Here is a 20921-nt window from a genome sequence, read left to right on the forward strand (position 1 = left end):
ACACTTGGCAATTGTTACACCTCTGACCAGGATACTTAAACCCTCGCTTGTGGCTGTTACGTTAAGATTCAGACGGAATGTCTGTCGAAGCACCCTCCCTCCACAGAGGGAGAAGATTCCCAGCAACTGAAAGTAGGACACAGGATTAGCCAATTCTATTGCCTCTTCAATCCAAATCCAAATCCGAATCCACATGAAAGCCGAGAATTGGCCTCACAGATGCTAGGCATTGTACTTCCAAAGCATTTGGTAAAGACCTGAAAGACTCAGCAAATGTGTTGTTGGGAAACTAGAGGTTTTTCGCCTGGGGAATCGGTCTGTGCAGTGCAAATATTTCAGCCCCATATAAATGAAACCCATTACTTCACAGATTGAATAAAATATAAACAGATATATCTTCTGCCTGAACTGACGCGGCAGGTCCTTAAGTAAAACACCCAGGTTTTCTGTAAGTTCTGGATATTGTCATATTTTTGTAAGCAATGTACTGCAGTGGGGTGGGATGGGGGGGGGGGGGGGGGGGGGGGGTGCTGTCATGGGGAGCAGAACAATCTATAAACTTAATGTGCGTCTTTAACAGCCCAACATTTCACAGGCGAATACAAAAAGTAAAAACACTGTTTGATTTGATAAGGTGCCAGGACAGGAACACATCAGGCGCTGACCGTTGTGCGATGGCATGGATGTGCAAAACAGAACGTGTCAGGTGTGTGTGTGTGTGTGTGTGTACTACTGTGTGTGGAAAGGCTGGGGGGGCTGTGTTGTCAGACACTGTTTGATTTCATTCCCAGAGTGTCTGCTAGATTTCCTTTGCATTTACCCAAATCCAATACACAGGACAACAAAATTAAATATTCAAGAACCTCATGTAAAATGTATCACTTGCAGGGAACCAATGAAGATTTTGTCAGTTAAATGATCAGTGTATATGCATCATGGATCAGTTTATTAATAATAATTTAATGGGAATAATAATGATTGAAGTTGCACAATTTTATATCCAAAATTTTAGCTGTAAGAATATTACATCCAAACTCCCAAAGGTATTCAAACCACAAACAAATAAAAAAGCGTGTACATTGCTGTCAAATATTTAGATAAATATTTTAACAATAGTTAAAATAGTTAATACATCTTCCAATACAGTAGTTACTAACTGCAGACACATTTTACGTCATCTTAAGAGAATTGTAAACTGCTTGCCACATATCCTGGGCTGAAATCCTGAAAACCATATATACATAAATATGCATATGTCTACATTTACTTAAAGGTACAGTACACCCGAAAAACAAATTAAGGTACATTTCAACTTACCTGGAGTAGTATCTGTCCATCTATATAGATTGGCTGAAATGTGACGAAGGACCTCCTGAGTCCATCTTTGTGTGGCCTCCAAGCGCCAGAAGTTAGCGCTCGAAAAATTCAACAGCAGTGTCTCAGCAATGTAATCCCGTGGTTACTCACAAACATCCACAGAGCTCAACTTAGCACGGTTTCATCGAGAACTATTTCTACCAAAGCACACCATAGAGTGTTGCAGTTTGTAGTCCTAAAACCCGCAAATGAGTCACCACCATGCAAGTTTCACGCTAGTCTGTCCACACAAGACTGTGTGGCTATTGCACAGTTGGTGTACTTCGATAGAAGAAGATCTTCATGAAACAGTGCACAAAATAAGCCCTGTGGATATTGTGAGCAACCAAGGGATTATACTTGGAAAGAGACATTGTTGTTGAATTATTTTTATGTAAATGTTGCACACTTAGGCCACGCGAAGTTGGAGTGTCTTTTATCAAGCTGAGCTGCAGCGAATACCAAGAAAACTTGTCACATTTCAGCAAAACTATCTGGACAGACAGATACTACTCCGGGTAAGTAGAAACATACCTTCATTTCATTTTTAATACAGCTGCAAAGCACTTCTCCTTTGCAATCAATAGTTCCCACTAATCCCATAAGCTGTCACTGTTATCTTAGCCTGCTGGTGTTCATCTCCAAATAAATCAAAGGCACATCTGACTGGGGTGAGGGTGGTGATTTTTTTGGGAGGGGGTGGGGGGGGGCTGGTAAAGCTATCAAAGCTATCAAATTTTAGCAGTATCCCCTGCTACTCCTGATCTCAACCTCTTCTGTAGTCAAGCTATACAGTGCCAGGTTTGCAACAATGATGACTTTTTCTTTTTTATATTAACAACAACAGCAGACAAAGGTGGTGGTGTGTGTGCCACAAAGTGCTACGTCACTGGGGGAGATGCATTTATTTCATAAATACCTCGGTCTTGAATGGGAACACCACTGGTAAGAACATGCTTTGTGGTAAACCCCACACAAACAGGCTATAATTATTGAATATGAATAATACTCATTAATACTTTATCTTTTTTCTTTTGTTCTTAATTCAACAAAACCACAGCTGAACAGGCAGTGTGTCCTTTGCAGGCATGTCTACCCTCTGGGTAGAAAACCATTGCTGGGGTGGTTTCTCATTCACATGTCACAAAAACAAAATACCATTTAGAGATGTGACTGTATATGTACATATATGTCCATCTATCTCTCTCTCCACACACACACACCCACACACACACACAGACACAACTGGTCAAAATGAGTTTTAGTACACCCAATCAGAGATAAAAAAAAAGGAATAAACACTTTTTGTTTTACAAAAAAATAAATAATCGAAATCTTACATTCCACCTTTTCAGTAATAACTGCTGAGCATATTCATGTAATTTTGTCTGCAAAGGTAGTCATATGGTTATGAAAGTTCACACCCAAATGTTTATTAATGGGTATTTTAATACATTTAGGTTTCACCATGTAGAAACTGCAGCACTTTGTATACATAGTTCCACCATTTCAGGGCACAAATGGCTTCACAGGTGTTTTGTGAGTAGTCAGGTGTGTTCAAACGCTTCCTTAGTGCAGGTATAAGACAGCTTTCAGTATTTACTCTTGATTCTAGGCTTTTGATTGCTTTTGGAAAAAGGTCTTGAGGACCGATGAAACCAGGTTTCACTTGTATCAGACTGATGGCAAGTGCAAAGTGTGGAGGCACCCCCTCTCATTTCTGAAACATGATGGTGGGGGTGTTTGGTCATATATGGCTGCCACAGTTACAAGCTCACTTGTCTTCATTGATGATGTAACTGCTGACATCAGCAGCAGAATGAATTCTGTAGTGTACCGAAGTCTCTTATCTGCTCAAGTTCAACCAAATGCCTCCAAACTCATTGGACAGAAATGTATCCTACAGCAAGACAATGGTCACATTTACATGCACACAGTAATGCTATTATTGTCTATATTGTGAGTGTGGCAACCGTTTGATTAAACCCATGTACATGCTTCTGCAAAAAGAGGTGTTTCCCTAATACTCCAGTTTGCATGTAAATAACAGATAATTCCATTAAACTGGCGTAGCCTAATAGGTGGGCCCAGAGGCCTTTGGCCCAACTGTTCTTTACCTTTACATTGCTGTGAGTATTGTCTTAATTTCATAAAAATCGCATAATTAGTGTGCATGCAAACGTGGCCAATGATCCCAAGCATACTGCTAAAGTAACAAAGGACTTTTTCAAACCCAAAACCTGGGAAATTATTGACTGGCCGAGTCGGTCACCCAATCAGAATCCAATTGAACATGCATTTCATATGCTGAAGTGAAAACTTAAGGCAACTAGCCCCCAAAACAACAGGTTCTGAATATGGCTGCAGTCTATGGGTCACAGATTTCAAGCAGTCATTGCATGCAAAGGATGTGCCACGAAGTACTACACACGACTACTTCCATTTACATTAATATGTCCCAAACATTATGGTGCCCTGAAATGAAGTGGGGGGGGGGGGGGGGGGGTGTATCTATAAAAAGTGCTGTCATTTTCTACATGTCGGAACCAACGTGTATGATAATACCCTTAAATAAAAGCTGAGTAGGTGTGCTTTAGCCATATGACAATCACATTGTATGATTACAAATCTAAAGTCGACAACAGAGCCAAATCAAGAAGAAGATGTCTGTACCAAAACATTATGGAGCTCACTGTACATGCATGCACGCACACAAACGCACACGTTTTCTACAGGTGCTGGGAATAAAATGACAAATCTTGTTTTGTCGACACTGTAATATCACATCACAAACAAATGTCATTGAATTAAGAATGAGCTGCATCTTGAAGTACACACCAGACACTAAACACAGGGCACTGGGCCCAATGCATCAGAGATCCGAAGGAAGGGTAGGCAAAAGGCTCCATGCAGCAGAGGTAATACTTCGGAACAGAGGCAGCAGAGAAGACACCAGACATTACTCACTCATGGAAGCACGAAATCAACTAACAGACAGACCGGTAAACACTGGAGACACAGCCAGGTCTATCTCTGCACAAGTGAGGCCTGATTTGTAAAGCCTGGGTAAGACCAGTGATAATTAAAGCAAAACAAAATGAAGCAAAAAGAAACTAGAGCCGGACAGTGTTTGGGAGGATGCTTGCCAGTGATGTCATGTAGCCACTTGGGGAGAGGGTGGAGTTTAGATGGGAAGCTGAAACTTGACGTCCACCTGGGCCTCTTTCGCCAGCGAAACTATCGCAGAAAGCTTTACAACCTGTAAACACAGAAACGCAACTTTACAACCTGTAAACACAGAAACACACTTTACAACCTGTGAAAACAGGGAAACACAGCTTTACGCAGATTACTAATTACCTACAAAGTACAAGCTGTCACCCTCGACAACCATGTCATACAGTTACAGAAAACAAGTTCCTGTAGGTGCACGAGCCCATTAAACGCAGCAGGACATTTGCTGTTACGATTCACTTTTTCTTCATTAGCAAGCTACTCGACATTCACTAACTTCCCTGGCTGGTAAGGACAGTTCTGTGTATTCAGGACTGAACAATCACGGTTATGATCGTGACCTACGTCCATTGTTAGCTCTTTTCAAGTATTCGACAGCCGTTGCTCAAACAGTTACTGTAGTAGATGAGTGAATGCTATCAACCCATGACAACACCAAGCAGTCGCTGGCCGTGGGAACAACACAAGCCACTAGCATTGCTGGAGAAAATTGCTGGAGAAAATGCCAACATTACATGTTCCACACGCAAATGAGGTTCAAGAGACCTTTGAGACATGTAAACACTGAAAATGGAGAACTTCATACTCTGGAATACTGGAATGGAAATATTGGACACTGAAAGACGTGCGATACATTTCCTAGTAGCCTACCATTTTCGCAGCTTCGTCCAGGTCATCACAGGCCAGGATCTTAAGGGGGCTGGCAGCGATGAGGGTCTTCGCATCGTCCACCCTCGTTCCTAAAATACAGCAAGGCGCACACTTGTTGGGCTGTCCAAAATAGCTTGTGTATTCAATCAGACCACCAAGTGTAGCAGAAAGCTGTTCTTATACTGAAGTGGGGTTGGAATGATCAGCACTCAGTAGAAGAGGATGGTAGTGGGTTCATGGAGGTAGAGGGTTATGTTCTGCATTCAGCACAGAAGAGAAAGAGGATTCTGAGTTGCTGTGCTCAGCTGAAGGTGATGGGGAAAAGCAGGGTTCAGTAAAGGGTGGGCAGTGCAGCGGTGGTGTTGGGTAAACGGGAGGTCGGTGGTGTTCAGTAGAGTGGATGGAGGTGGTGTCAGTATAGGGGAGCATGACGTTTTCAGAAGAGAGGTGGGTTCACCAGCGTTCAGGAAAGGAATACCGAACGCTCCGTACCTTGCAAACGAACAACGATGGGGATCTTCAGATCCAGGTCTGTGACAGCCATGATGATCCCCTGGGCGATAACATCACATCTCATGATGCCCCCAAAGATGTTCACCAGGATGGCTTGCACCTGCGACACAATACAGTGAGGTGAGCACCTATGACAATCCACACAGCGAACGTCGGTCCCGATCACCAATCACCTATCACATCGCTCACATGCTGCAAGAGACGTGCGGTAAGAGAAGGAACACACCCGTTCATCCTGCACTTATACACAAGAGATGCCCCTTTTGTTCCCATCACCAGTCTGCTCTCCCTATCCCACCATCATTTCATTCTCACCACCACTCTACAATGGCCTCCTCTAACTGAAAACCCTCTTTTAATTTTCAATTAGATATTCTCTACTGTTTACTACTGCTTAAAATGATGACTCACAACTACTCAACGTACACCCTCTCAGTTTTATGTACCCAATATATATTTCCCCTCATCTAATGTCGCCAATGTCCAGCAGTTTATACACCTTGTTTTCTTTCAATAACATTTTTTTTAAAGAACTGTTAGAGTGATGAGTTTGGTGACACCTCCTACAGCTATAAAAGACTAAAAATGGGAAGTGGCATTTATCTTCCCAGAGAAAGGCACTTCTGTGGGACCCTGATTAACTAATCCAGCTCATTATTTTCTCCCTCACGCCACAGACAGTAACTCACACCTGCCTCTCGCAGTACCTTTCTGTCTGAGGTGATCAGCTTGAAGGCTTCTGTGACTTGGTGTGCCGTGGCTCCGCCCCCTACGTCCAGGAAGTTGGCGGGAGTGCCCCCATGGAGTTTGATGATGTCCATCGTCGCCATGGCTAAACCCGCACCATTAACTATATACGAACAGACATTTCCACTGTAACATGCTCTTAAGCTTACTGAAACTACAATCAACCCATACAGCATGTATTTTTCTCTTGCTCACATCAATGTGAAAGTTTTATAGACTAATAAGTCTAAATTTGAGATTATCGCAAGTAAGCAATTAAAACGTTGGCAAAGCAATGAAAGACTCTCGGAACTATGTCTACAACCTGTGAAGCATGGTGGAGAACCAAGTTTGGGGGTAGTTATTTGGTTTTGATTGTAGGCATCATGAATGCTGATAAATCCAACCAATCATGCGATACCCCTCAGGACAAAATTTGACCGGGAGCAAATTCATTCTACAAAAATTCACAGTTGTGTGCTCACCCAGGCAGCCGATGGTGCCGTCCAGGCCGATGTAGTTGAGGTCGGCTTTCGCCGCCTGCTGGTCCCTCGGGTCCTCCTGGGTCCAGTCCCGCATGTCAAACACCTTCTTCTGACGGAACGCCGCGTTGGAGTCAAAGTTTATCTTAGCATCCATGCACATCACTGCCAAGACACAGAGAGCAAGACATACACATAGAGATAGAGGTATACCTGTTATTACATGATTAGAACAAACGACGACTGAAGACTCACCTCTTCAGGCTGCACCTCTCCCCATCCCTCCCTACCCCCCTGTAAATGACTGTAAGCTTAGGGTTGTAACTAGGCAGCTGTTTCGTAGGTGACTTAGGTGCATTAACTGTCTTAACTACTGCTTGTATTTTTTCCATAGATTGCGTTGTTGCCGTTCTCGTTGTGTTAGTGTTAATCAGTTTAACCTTCAGGGTCCAAGTTGAACTATGCGGTTGTTCCCTGCACTTGGACCGGTACTTCTCTCTAGGGGTTTCGTCATACTTGTTCCTGGTTATGGTTATACACTTTGTTGTACGTCGCTCTGGATAAGAGCGTCTGCCAAATGCCTGTAATGTAATGTAATTACAAAATACTGAGCTGTTATTACAAAAGATGAAATGCAGATTTAGAATTACCTACCATAATTATATAATATTACAAGTAAAAAACGGCCTAATTACACACCTGTTCTTACACACACAGATGACCACAGCATATCAAAAACGTGGCCCTCTTATTAGACAACAGGATGTATTATAAACTGCCAATATATCAATATAACGTATCATTTTTCATTATTTAATATAATGTCAATATATAATCAATATATCAGCACTCAGGTAGGGGTTGATGAGGCTGAGCTGGTGACATCTCACTCACAACAAAACTGGCCTCAGATTGGTTCTTGTTTGTAACTGAAGTCCCCACAGGTAACAGAACAGTGATCACCTGGTGCTCATACTCACCGTAGAGAAAGAAAAACAGTAAATCTTCAACACAAACCCACTGATACACAAACTGGGCCTAGCCCAAACCATGAAAACCAGCCCCAGACCACGGAGTGTCCAGATACTTTTTGTCATATAGTCTATTTCAAGTGCCTAGGCAAGATGTTTACTGCTATGTCCCATTTGCCTAGCCCATACCCTGGGGGGGCATGAATCAGGATTACCGAGTTAGCTGGATAACTGCACCGTGTAAAACCCAGAACAGTTCTTTTTTCATGTTACAGACTTGGGAGCATTTCAGGTTTTACTCAGTGCAGCTATCCAGCTAACTCAGTAATCCTGCTTTGTGACTGCAACAATGTGTCTTTCATTTATTATTACACACATGAAGTCTATATCCATGGGCTACATCTGCACTGTTTTAAAAAACAATTTAAGTGTAGCAGGCAGAAAAATTCTCTGAGTCACATTGATTACGTTGGCTTTTTGTCTAAATTTAACAGCCATTTAAAGTAATATTGTTCTGTACTTTCACAGAGTGGTAGATATTTTGGTCTAATGTGTTTTGAATGCAGGCAAAAAGAAACCCATTCATGAGTCAGGAAATGTATTGCCTCTTGAGTCACTTGCATTTGTATTGGTGAGCAATATAACCTTTGTTAATGGAATGTACCTTAACGACTATCAGTTATTCATTTGTAATATTAAAATTAATCAGTCAAAAAATTTTTTTTAATTTGCATGCCTAAGACAAACACACACGTCACGCACCCCTCCCCCTTCATCTAAACTTCAACTGTCTTTTGGCTCTGGATGCTCGTGTTTTGTGATGCATTATGCTGTGAATGAGAAAAAACAACCACACTAGGAATAAACTGTGTATCTACTCTATTTAACCAACCTAATAAATTGCAGTAATCTAATCAATTAACTATTAAATCTGATTAATCAACCCATCTAATAAATGTATCTATTAAATACATCTAATCTATCCATTCATTTATTTTATCAATCTACATAATCTAATCGATTGATTCATCTTATCTCTCTACCTATCCACACACACCATACTGTAAAGAGTCACTGGAACAGGACCTGTCTGAATTCTGTTATGCATGTAACAGCAGGGCTAGATGTGAGTAGCACTGGTGTGATTCAGTTCTGATGTTTCTGAACCTCAGTGTGCAGGTGAACAGAAAGGGGTCCCGAACCATGGCAGAGCAGAGCCAGACACAACAAAAGCTCAATATTATTACGGATGAAAGAGGATAAAACAGTCATTATTGGAAAATGGGAAAAAAAGGAAGTGGCCTCCACTCGTCCAGAAGGTCAGGACAGAACCATGGCATTTGGAAATATCACAGAAACTCCCACCTCTCTCTGTACAGAGCACCATTGTGGTACATCACCTTTAGGCTTCACACATACACACACACACACACACACACACATGCACACACAAACTGCTGCAAGCACAGACAAACTTGCCCACACAGCCCAAATCAACTCCCCTCTAAACAGGTCTCTCACAAATGAAATGATTATTTTTATGGCCACTGTGTTCTCACTTAACCCTTAAAAGCCAAATACATTTCTGCCAAGCTGTCTGCCAGATGCACCTGCGGCACTTCCACTAACTTACTTCACTGCACGACACCAAGCAGTAAACTGGCCCAAGGTGACAGTACGCTGTCCATTCCCGCATTAAAATGTAGTCTGGAGGTGAGACGTGCAGAAGCAGAAGCGTCCAACCTGTGATGTCATTGTGACATCAGCACCCACCTGCTCTCTATAAACTCAGCTCTTTCCACAAGCTAGTGGATACAAGAGCTGTGGATTATTTATGAATCTATCTAACTGCATAAGGGTATCATTTCTTGGGAGAAGGGCAAGTTGAAGCCAGTTATTAATATTAACAACCTAGCTGTCAGTTATTGGCTTGATATACTGTATAATGAATCAGGACTGAGAATGTGTGATAGAAAATTTTCTGCCAAAACATCAGACCATTTGAGAGAAAATGGGAGGTGATTTATTTATTTTTTTTATATAAAACCAAAAAAGGACTCAAGGCAGTACACACTCTAACAAGCGAGACAGAAATAACTGCAGTGTCTGTAAACACAGTAATTTAATGAAGAGTGGGTTTGGCTGTGCTCCAGTGTACACAGTACTGGGGATTGCACAGACCAGTGAGGCTTCCGCAAGCCACAATACAGCCACAGGGAAAACGGCCCAACGCTTAACATCATATTCATACCCAAAGCCTTAACACTGCCTTAGTACCCGAAACCTTAACACCATTTTAGTACACAAAGCAGAACACCGCCTTTGTCCCTGAATCTTTAACACCACTTTAATACCCAAAGCCTTTGTCCCTGAATCTTTAACACCACTTTAGTACTGAAAGGGAATGACACTGTGGAGAAAAAACAGGAGCAGCTACAGGGAGGTCAGAGAGGGAAAGGGAGGGAGGGAGATAGAGAGAGAGAGAGATAGAGAGGTAGGCCCTCAGGTAGGCCACCCTTGGAGCAGTGATTCAGGCCCCCGTCTCCGCCCCCCCAGACCATCACGTCTCCACAAACGCCTCAGAGCAGCCCTCACCTAAACTGAACGAGCGCTGGTCCTGGCTGCGTGCCAAAGTTCAGTTCCTCCGGCCCGCCTCCGCAGGCCCGCGACGCCCTATCACTCAACGACGCACCCCGCCACCCCCCAGCCCCGCTACAGGCTGCTTCACGTCACACAGTCATCATCCAAACAGACAGTTTTACAGCGCAAGTGTGAAGTGCTGCACTCTCGCTGAAGTAAGAGACAAGGAACATCCACTGAGCTCAACAAAAACCTCATTACAGGAGCAGTCATCTCCGTTCTTAACTCTTTTTAATGCACTGTTTTGACTGCGCTGTCTACTCTGAAAAATTTGAACATGCTTTTCCGAAAAGATTCCGTCTCGTCGCAGTTTTGATCTGGACTGTGATTGAGGCATTTCCTGTTGCTACGCGCTGTATTCCACACGGATATGACGGATGTGTGCACGTGTGTGTGTGTGCGTGTACATGTGCTAGCGTGTGTGTGTGCGTGCGTGAGCTTTTGTGTGCGTGTGTGTACGTGTGTGTGTGTGTGTGTTTTTGTGTGCGTGTGCACATGCGCAGCAGTGTACCGATGCCTGAGGAATCCTCCACCATTGGGTTGATCTCCACCATGGAAGCGTCGTATTTCATGAACAGGTTGTAGAGCTTGACCATATTCTCTGCTGCCTCGTTTATCAAACCGGGTGGAAAGCCCATCTTCCGCGCCACCTTCAGGCAGAGAGGGGGACAGAAGGAGTGAGGGAGGGAGAGAAAGAGGGAGAGGGGAAGGGAAAGAGGGAGGCAGGGAGGGAGGGAGGGAGGGAAAAGGAGTAGGATAGAAGAGGGGAGCGAATGTGGGAAAGGGTGAGAGAGGGACAGAGTGAGAAGGTAGGAAAAGAGAAAAGAGAACAGAGATAGATGGAAAGAGAGAATAAAGCAAAATGGGAGAGAAACAGAGATTTTGTATTCATCTGTACATGAAAGCAACCTGGTCTTTCCCATGTGCAACTGAAACGGATACTTACAGATGTTAGTACTTTGATAAAAAGAGATGGCATGTGCTAAACTAAGTTATTGGATATCCTTCACCTATTCTACATTGATCAGGGAGACTCTAGGCTGCACACACAGAGACTGCAGGTTGTACACACAGGGAGACTAGGTTGTACACTCAGGGAACCTGTAGGCTGTACATGCAGAGAGACTGCAGGCTGTAGATGCACTGAGACAGCAGGCTGTACACACAGGGCAGCTACAGGCTGTACACACAGAGAGACTGAGGGCTGTACACACAGGGAGACTGCAGGTTGTACACTCAGGGAGAATGAGGGCTGTACACACAGGGAGACAGCAGGCTGTACACACAGGGAGACTGCAGGCTGTACACTCAGGGAGACTGCAGGCTGTACACACAGGGAGACTGAGGGCTGTACACACAGGGAGATTGAGGGCTGTGCACTCATGGAGACTGAGGGCTGTACACACAGGGAGACTGCAGGCTGTGCACTCAGGGTGACTGAGGGCTGTACACACAGGGAGACTGCAGGCTGTGCACTCATGGAGACTGAGGGCTGTACACACAGGGAGACTGCAGGCTGTACACACAGAGAGACTGAGGGCTGTACACACAGGGAGACTGCAGGCTGTACACACAGAGAGACTGCAGGCTGTACACACAGGGAGACTGCAGGCTGTACACACAGAGAGACTGAGGGCTGTACACACAGGGAGACTGCAGGCTGTACACTCAGGGTGACTGAGGGCTGTACACACAGGGAGACTGCAGGCTGTGCACTCATGGAGACTGAGGGCTGTACACACAGGGAGACTGCAGGCTGTACACTCGGGGTGACTGAGGGCTGTACACACAGGGAGACTGCAGGCTGTACACACAGAGAGACTGAGGGCTGTACACACAGGGAGACTGAGGGCTGTGCACTCAGGGTGACTGAGGCCTGTACACACAGGGAGACTGAGGGCTGTACACACAGGGAGACTGAGGGCTGTACACACAGGGAGACTGCAGGCTGTACACACAGGGAGACTGAGGGCTATACACACAGGGAGACTGAGGGCTGTACACACAGGGAGACTGCAGGCTGTATACACAGGGAGACTGAGGGCTGTACACACAGGGAGACTGAGGGCTGTACACACAGGGAGACTGAGGGCTGTACACACAGGGAGACTGAGGGCTGTACACACAGGGAGACTGAGGGCTGTACACACAGGGAGACTGAGGGCTGTACACACAGGGAGACTGCAGGCTGTACACACAGAGAGACTGAGGGCTGTACACACAGGGAGACTGAGGGCTGTACACACAGGGAGACTGAGGGCTGTGCACACAGGGAGACTGAGGGCTGTACACACAGGGAGACTGCAGGCTGTACACACAGGGTGACTGAGGGCTGTACACACAGGGAGACTGAGGGCTGTACACACAGGGTGACTGAGGGCTGTACACACAGTGAGACTGCAGGCTGTACACTCAGGGTGACTGAGGGCTGTACACACAGGGAGACTGCAGGCTGTACACTCAGGGTGACTGAGGGCTGTACACACAGGGAGACTGAAGGCTGTACACTCAGGGTGACTGACGGCTGTACACACAGAGAGACTGCAGGCTGTACACTCAGGGAGACTGAGGGCTGTACACTCAGGGTGACTGAGGGCTGTACACTCAGGGAGACTGAGGGCTGTGCACTCAGGGTGACTGAGGGCTGTACACACAGGGTGACTGAGGGCTGTACACACAGGGAGACTGAGGGCTGTACACACAGGGAGACTGAGGGCTGTACACACAGGGAGACTGAGGGCTGTACACACAGGGTGACTGAGGGCTGTATACACAGGGAGACTGAGGGCTGTACACTCAGGGTGACTGAGGGCTGTACACACAGGGAGACTGCAGGCTGTACACACAGGGAGACAGCAGGCTGTACACACAGGGTGACTGAGGGCTGTACACACAGGGAGACTGAGGGCTGTACACACAGGGAGACTGAGGGCTGTATACACAGGGAGACTGAGGGCTGTGCACACAGGGAGACTGCAGGCTGTACACACAGGGAGACTGCAGGCTGTATACACAGGGAGACTGAGGGCTGTGCACACAGGGAGACTTTAAAACAGCAAGGGGATAAGAGGTTGAGATGAGAGCAGCTAATTGACAGAGTGAGGAAGAGATGGAGAGCCTGTCTGAAGACTGATTGCTGACTTCCATCTTTGGCCTTTATCTTCCTTCCCCTCCATTTTGCACTCTCCTGCCTCATTGCCCCCCCCCCCTTTTCTTTCTCTCTACCTCTTTAAAACCAAAGCGGACACCTTTCTACTGCCGTACCTCGACAGCCTGCTCCATCTTAATGCCCTCTATGATGTCGATGGGCTCTTTCACGATGGCGTCAGGGTTCTCTGCCGCCACGTCTTCAATGTTCACGCCCCCTTGAGAGCTGCCAATCAGCACCGGGCCCTGCCAGGTGGTAAGGGCAAACATGCATAATTAACTATTGCACTGAACAATCAACAAGGCCCCAAATGGATGGACACAAGCCTGGTCCAGTCATCACCAGGCCTTACACAGAAGAACATGAGCCCTATCAAGTCATGATATTAAAACCTCAAGACATTCAACCTGGTCTCAGGGTCGTGACCATTAATCACAACCCAAAGACCACAGCCAATGAGAAATTTCCTTACAGGAACAATAATACTGAAAACAGCCAATCAGAACCTCCCTTGTTATATACCACAATCTTGAGAGTACAGCCCATCAGAATATTTCTGAAACCTCTGATTGTTTTCTCAGAGGTCTGTGGGATACAAGAAGGATTAAAAATACACTGCAACGGTGAATAGAGATCAGGAGGGCCAAACACATGAAAATGGCCAGAAAATGTGTGTCTACAAAACACTCCTGAAATATTTATGTAGTTTTATACTAAGATTAGATTTATTGCACATGTGAAAAATAAATATATGACTTAGCTGGACTGGAACCTAAGAGAGACCTGGAGTGTTGCAAGATTAGTGTCCAAGCAAAATAAACACAAACTTTTTAAACATTTCTAAATATGAAATTTATAAAGTATAATGTGACCTATGAGGATGAACTCAAGCCAATGCAAGAGACAGAGCTTTCCGATCCCTGCCTGTGCACACTACAGAACTCAGTCAAGTCATCACACACAGCTGAAAACAACATGAAAACCATGAACTTAGCCTGTGAAACTGCAAAAGTGAGACAGAGAGAGAGAAAGGGGGAGATAGAGATAGAGATAGAGATAGAGATAGAGATAGAGATAGAGATAGAGATAGAGATAGAGATAGAGATAGAGATAGAGATAGAGATAGAGATAGAGATAGAGATAGAGATAGAGATAGAGATAGAGATAGAGAGATAGAGATAGAGAGATAGATAGACAGATATATAGACAGATAGATAGACAGATATTAAATTAAATATTTCAGTTTAACAGAGATTAAGGGGCAATAGCGAAGCAACGCTAATGTCTAAACCCTCCAATGGTGCCACGTCGCTCATTCGGACTCTTCTTAATTTATCACCCCGGCTGCGATGCTTCATATTAAATAGTTGTCAGAGGGGATCAACTGGGCTCCACCCTGCAATTTTGGCAGGCTTATCCTCTAATAGAGTGTCTGGCCAGGCTGCATATCTGCGAGTATATACAAAAGCCTGGCAAGCGAGGCTATCATCATCATAATCACATTAAGGCTGTTCTTATGAGAGGACGGTTAACTGACCGGCCCTCCATCTTGTCAAGCGTTAACTGGCCCAAATTTCCCCCAAGTCTTACAACTTCCCTCACGCAGAAACCATGATCTAAAACTTTTATATAATGCAAACTGTATTCATATAAATGTATATTAGAACTGAACAACACAGGAATTATGCTCATTTTTGCTTTTGCTAGCTATATTGACAGCTAGATTCAGCCAAGAAGAAGATTCCTCAGCTGTCACACGTAAATATGTGACAGTGAATACCAAATAAAAATAGTATGTTACTTAAAATGTTTTGTGACGTTGTTTTTACACAAAAGCATTTGCGCGTCACTGGTGTACCAATTTAGAAGTGAACACACTGGGTTAAGCCCTCGTCGTGGAAAACCACATTACATTCGCTAGCCAGCTGTATCGGAAAAAATGGGCCTCAAGCAAGCTGACTACGTCTGCCGTCACTAATCTCAAAACATGGAAGTAAACGTCAACGTGTGGAGCCCGATCTTGTGCGAACGGTGAGGACCTAATACCATAGCGTGGTGTGAATGGGTCAAACGTGAGTTGAACCCCAATGCGGTCAATGTCCCGCGTCAAACCCGGGTTTTGTGTGTGAAAGGGGCACAACTCAACACATCGCACTGCTTTATCCTCCTGTCATTTAGTGGAAAGAACCAGCCGTATCACCTCACCAGTTCATTCCTCTCTTCATTTGCTTTCCTGGGACAGAACCTCTCATACCATGACACACATTTCCACATTAGAGCATGAAAGACAGTGATCATGTGACCCTGGATAACTCACCTGATAGGACCTCTCCATGGTAATGGCAAAGTAGTACTCCCTGCGGGGGTACCTGCGCTCGCAGATGAACACCTGGTTGCAGATGCGTCCCTGCACTCCAGTCTGCTTTGTGTACAGCTTTCGACCAATCATCTGAGAGGAAATGTCCCGCGCCTCCTCTGGCCTATGGGGCAGTGCAGCGCACACACCCCACGCAAAAACATATAACAATAGACGACAATATAACAACACATACAAGCACACACATTCACACACACACACACACAAACAAACATTCATTCTGTCAGTCCTCACCTCACACAATGCATTACTGAACATTCTGCTAAGTTACACATTAATCAGTCAACCTGTGCGTGTGTCTGTGAGTCTGTGTTTGAGCGGGAAAAAAACAGAAAGATAAGCCAAAGTCACTTTTTAAAGTTGTTTTTATACGATGCTCATATTTTCCATGTTGTGAATTATGTGGTGTCTGTACAGGGAGGGAACTGGGCGTGTAACTCAAAGGTTGTTGGTTTGATTCCTAGCTGGAGCACAGCTGCGGTACCCTTCAGCAAGCTACCTAACCTGAACTGCTTCAGGAAAATATAAATTTATAATATAAATGGACTATTTTGTGTAAGAGCGTCTGCTAAATGCTATAGTGTACAGAACACAAACACATGTAGCCAGAGAGCAAGTCATAACTGAACGTGCGTGTGTGTGTGTATGTGCGTAAGAGTGTGTGTGTGTGTGTGTGAGTGTGTGTGTGTGGATAATAGGGGGCTTTTCCTAAGGCAAGGCAGTGCCCACACTCACGAGTAAACGATCTTCACCCCGCCCTTCAGACCGCCCTCAAACGTGCCCTTCCCCCGCCCCCCCGCCAGAACCTGCGCTTTCACCACCAGATCCTTAGAGCCTGAAACACAGACAGAGACGCTTCTCTAAGACAGAGAGACAGGGAAACCATGCCAACCCACTGAAAAAAACCACTCTGAGACACAGAAAGAGAGAAACCATTCTAAGACACAGAATAGGGAAGTTACAACATACTGAGATCTGAATATTCACGCAAGTGTATACAATTTGATTAGCTTGTCAGTGCTGTAGAAAATGTATTTTTTATTTGGCACCATAATACTGACAGCATAGTTAAAGTGTAGATTTAAAGTGTAGATTATATACAGTGTTCAGTGACAACCGAGACAACATAAGTTTGTCGCCATCCAGAGGCCATTTACTGTACTGCAATGACACATGCACAGCATTAATACCCCTAATAGTGTCTGATCTAAATTATTTCATTCTACCTGCAATTTAATTTTGCATTTAAAAACTTTTAAAATGTGCTTCCAATGATGCCTAAGAACTAGGGAGCAAGCAGCATCCATTTGTATTGGAAACAGCTTGGATCTAATTGCTTGCATACATCCAAGGCTGGTTTTCACTGTAGCTTTTCATCCAGAGTAGAGGTAGACCAATAAATCAGCATGACCCATCAATTGGGCCATATTGAACTTTGCAGGATATTTATATCCATAACCAGGAAACAAATCATTGAAGGCAGACGGGTAGAGGCAAGGTGGGATTCACGGAGGGAGTATCAATTACCCTCGGCGACACTGATCGCAGCTCGTAACAGCTGGCGCAGTCACAGGTGGTGACAGCAGCGGCCCTCTGCAGAGGCCTGCAAGACGGCACGTCTCACACTGTCAGCCCTGAGCTAAATTTACCCAGGCTGCCTTTCATAGCCTTTCTCTAACACGATGACGGAGGAATCGCTGCCGTAGGGCCGCATTTTGAAGCGCCCGCTCGAGCAGTAGCCTAACGAATGCTCCGTTTGAAAAGAGTTGGAGCTCCACCTACTGGTTCCATGTGTCATTGTACTGAAAATGATAACAATAAAGACGTAGTTTGAACAGGCTGCTACCACACCAAACCCCCACCACCACTATCACCACCACCCCCTCTGGAAAATACCGTTCATCACAATAATTTGGCTTGCAGTAATCCGTCAACCCAAATTTCATTTTGTGGCAGACTTACTGCTACATTAAAGTTAATGAATTTTCATAAAGCGTTATCCCCAAGGATAAAACATCCAAAGCCTCTTCACAAATAATCATAATCATAATAATTTCAGCTTCACTGGTATGGCTTTTAATGCTCAAGGCTGACAAAGTGTACACATACACACCTGCAAGTGCTTGATGATGGCATCGCGCAATGCAGGGAGCTTGCGTGGGCTCAATGCGCACAGATAAATCATGTGCAATCATGCATGTGCTCACATTTTGTAACTGCATGTATATTCATAGTGCAGTACTGTGCACTGCAGCAGGTGGCAGCTGTTAATACTACCAAGATACTATAGAAGGGAAACTTAAGAGAGACAACAAAAATCTGTTACAAGTTATTTGAGGCTATGGCCAGCTAAAGACGATAAAAGTCCCCATCTCTAGTACTTTCGTAGGTTTCTGGCTAAAAGCACCTGCAAAATGGTGAATTGTAAATTGCAAAATTAATTGTTTAAAGTTAACAAGGAACCATCCATCCATCCATTATCTATACCCACTTATCCAGGGCAGGATCGCAAAAGGCAAAAATACACCCTGAACAGGCCACCAATCTATTAACAAGGATCCATTGAGGTAAATATTAAGCAGCCAAACGGTACCTTTATAATCAATCAATCAATCAATCAATCAATCAATCAATTTTATTTGTATAGCGCTTTTAACAAAGGAGCTTTGTCACAAAGCAGCTTTACAGAGAACCGGCCCCCAAAGAGTAAGCCTAGGGCAACAGTGGCAAGGAAAAACTCCCTGACTGATAACAGGAAGAAACCTTGAGCAGAACCAGACTCAGAGGGGGAACCCATCTGCCATGGGCAGACACCACACAGCTATTTTGTTTTATTAGGGTGGCCTCTCAGTGTAGAGACTCTGTGCATGTGGCATGCCTTACCGATCTGCTTGGCGACAGAATAGGCCTCCTCGGGCGAGCTGGCCACAATGCCCGCGGGCACGGAGATTCCCGCCTCCTTCAGCAGGTCAATGCTCATGTACTCGTGCAGAGAGAGGCTCCGCCTCTGCTCCACCCCATGGCCCCTGAGGAGGCCGGAGGCTCCGCCCAGAACCTGCAGGGGGGGGGGAGAACAGAACACACACACACACACAGCTTAACACACGGTGGACAGCAGAAGACATGTGCCAATTAACACAGTGAAAATGCATGCACGCTACTTGACAAAGAAAGCGTGCGAGTGCTGATTAACGGATGGGAGAGACCAGACATGGACACCTGTTGATTGCCACTCAGCTCTGGACACTATGGCAGCACAGACTCTCAGCAGAAACATCACCAGAAACATACTCCCCTTTACCTCTATCACATCTCCCTCCATCTGCTGTTACTAACACACCACGTGCACAGTGGACAAAGGACACGATTAGCAAAAGGCAACATAAAATAAATCACTGCAGGACAGCAGTGAAAAAAAATAATGATAATGGAATTTTTACTAAACTGCTCTTCACAACCAGTCATATAAATGCACTTTGTGAAGCAGCAACTAAATGCATTCAACAATTTAGTTACATTACATTAAATTACAGGCATTTAGCAGACACTGTTATTTTTTTAATTTTTATTACATAGCATTTACATCACATCCATTTATACAGCTGGATATATACTGAAGCAATGCGGGTTAAGTACCTTTCTCAAGGGCACAACAGCAGCGCCCCACCTGGGAATCGAACCTGTGACCTTTAGGCTACAAGGCCAGTTCCTTACCCACAGTGTTTTTAAAAAACTACACTCAACAACTAACTCTGTGGACACTGTGGATTTTATTCAAACAAGACAATCCGCAGAGAGGCAGACCATCTGTTTCTATCAACCCCTTAGCCTGCACGAGATGAAACCTGACCCCAGAGAGGAATAATATAAATAGAGGGGTTAACCTTCAGCGATTACTCTAGAGAGGACCCCTGGGATTTTCAATATATTCTTTTAGTATTTATTTATTTCTATGAAGTTTTAGAAAAATTAGATAACGTTAGCTTGCCCATTTTGTGATGAAAGTGAGGGTTTGCTTTTTAAAGTAATGGAACAAATGTTGCTTCCGCATTACAAAACCCGGCTGAAAACATGCAAACATGGCCAACAACTGTAACGTTAAGGCCATTCAATGTTAAAATCTTTACATTTCACTCAATGACAGCCTGCATGTAGCTAGCCAAGTTAACTTACTGAGTGAGTTAAGCCATTCGTCGCTGGTCCAAACGCTGGTTGTATTAAGTTAGCTAGCTAACATTGACAAGTACCAGTCACCATTGTGAAGCAACATCAGCTAGCAGTAGAAAGAAGATTCTCAAGATCATAGACAGGATTCTACAAGTTCATAGCAATTTGGATAACGCAAGATAGCTGAATTTAGTTTGCTTGGTTTTAAATACACCTCGTTTGACGAGTTTAAATGCAAGTACACAGACAACAGAATTTAGCTAGTCCCTTCCTGGTTTGCTACACAGTTTGCCTATAACGTTCGCCGTCGTGGAAAGACAATTTTAGGGAACTGACCATTGTTAATGTCAAATGTTAAGTGAACTTAGCATGTCACTGAAGCCGTTCTGAGTCATTGGAGGTTTCCGTCACTGAATGGAATTACTATCGCAGAAGCCAATCGTAAGTTAAAAGTAACGTTTATATACGTGAATGAACTAACCTTACACGCCGAGCTTAAAGCTGTTCTGGACCCATAATTTCTCAGTCCTACAGACAACCGGCTGCAAATCAGGGACGTCGCCATGATTCTCCCTTTCCATCTATCATCTGTACCAAAACAAATCACAAAGCTGCGCGTGCGCAATGGGCCATATAAATTCCATTTTGCGCCTGTG

At 44.5% G+C, this 20921-nt stretch overlaps 1 protein-coding gene across 1 annotated transcript; it reads right to left on the reverse strand.

Annotated features, from left to right (window-relative positions):
• Positions 1-919: 919 nt before the first annotated feature.
• LOC118222977 (succinate--CoA ligase [ADP-forming] subunit beta, mitochondrial-like) lies at positions 920-20887 on the reverse strand. The gene is made up of 11 exons (XM_035408978.1): positions 20747-20887; positions 18982-19153; positions 16834-16933; positions 16039-16201; positions 13838-13966; positions 11085-11223; positions 6966-7127; positions 6462-6604; positions 5734-5854; positions 5242-5330; positions 920-4615 (listed from the first exon to the last, which is right to left on the reverse strand). The coding sequence occupies exons 1-11, from the start codon at positions 20828-20830 to the stop codon at positions 4541-4543; spliced, it is 1377 nt and encodes a 458-aa protein (XP_035264869.1). The 5' UTR covers positions 20831-20887; the 3' UTR covers positions 920-4540.
• Between the last annotated feature and the right edge of the window lie 34 nt (positions 20888-20921).

The sequence above is a fragment of the Anguilla anguilla genome, chromosome 3 (genome assembly GCF_013347855.1).
Source record: "Anguilla anguilla isolate fAngAng1 chromosome 3, fAngAng1.pri, whole genome shotgun sequence".
NCBI lineage: Eukaryota > Metazoa > Chordata > Actinopteri > Anguilliformes > Anguillidae > Anguilla > Anguilla anguilla.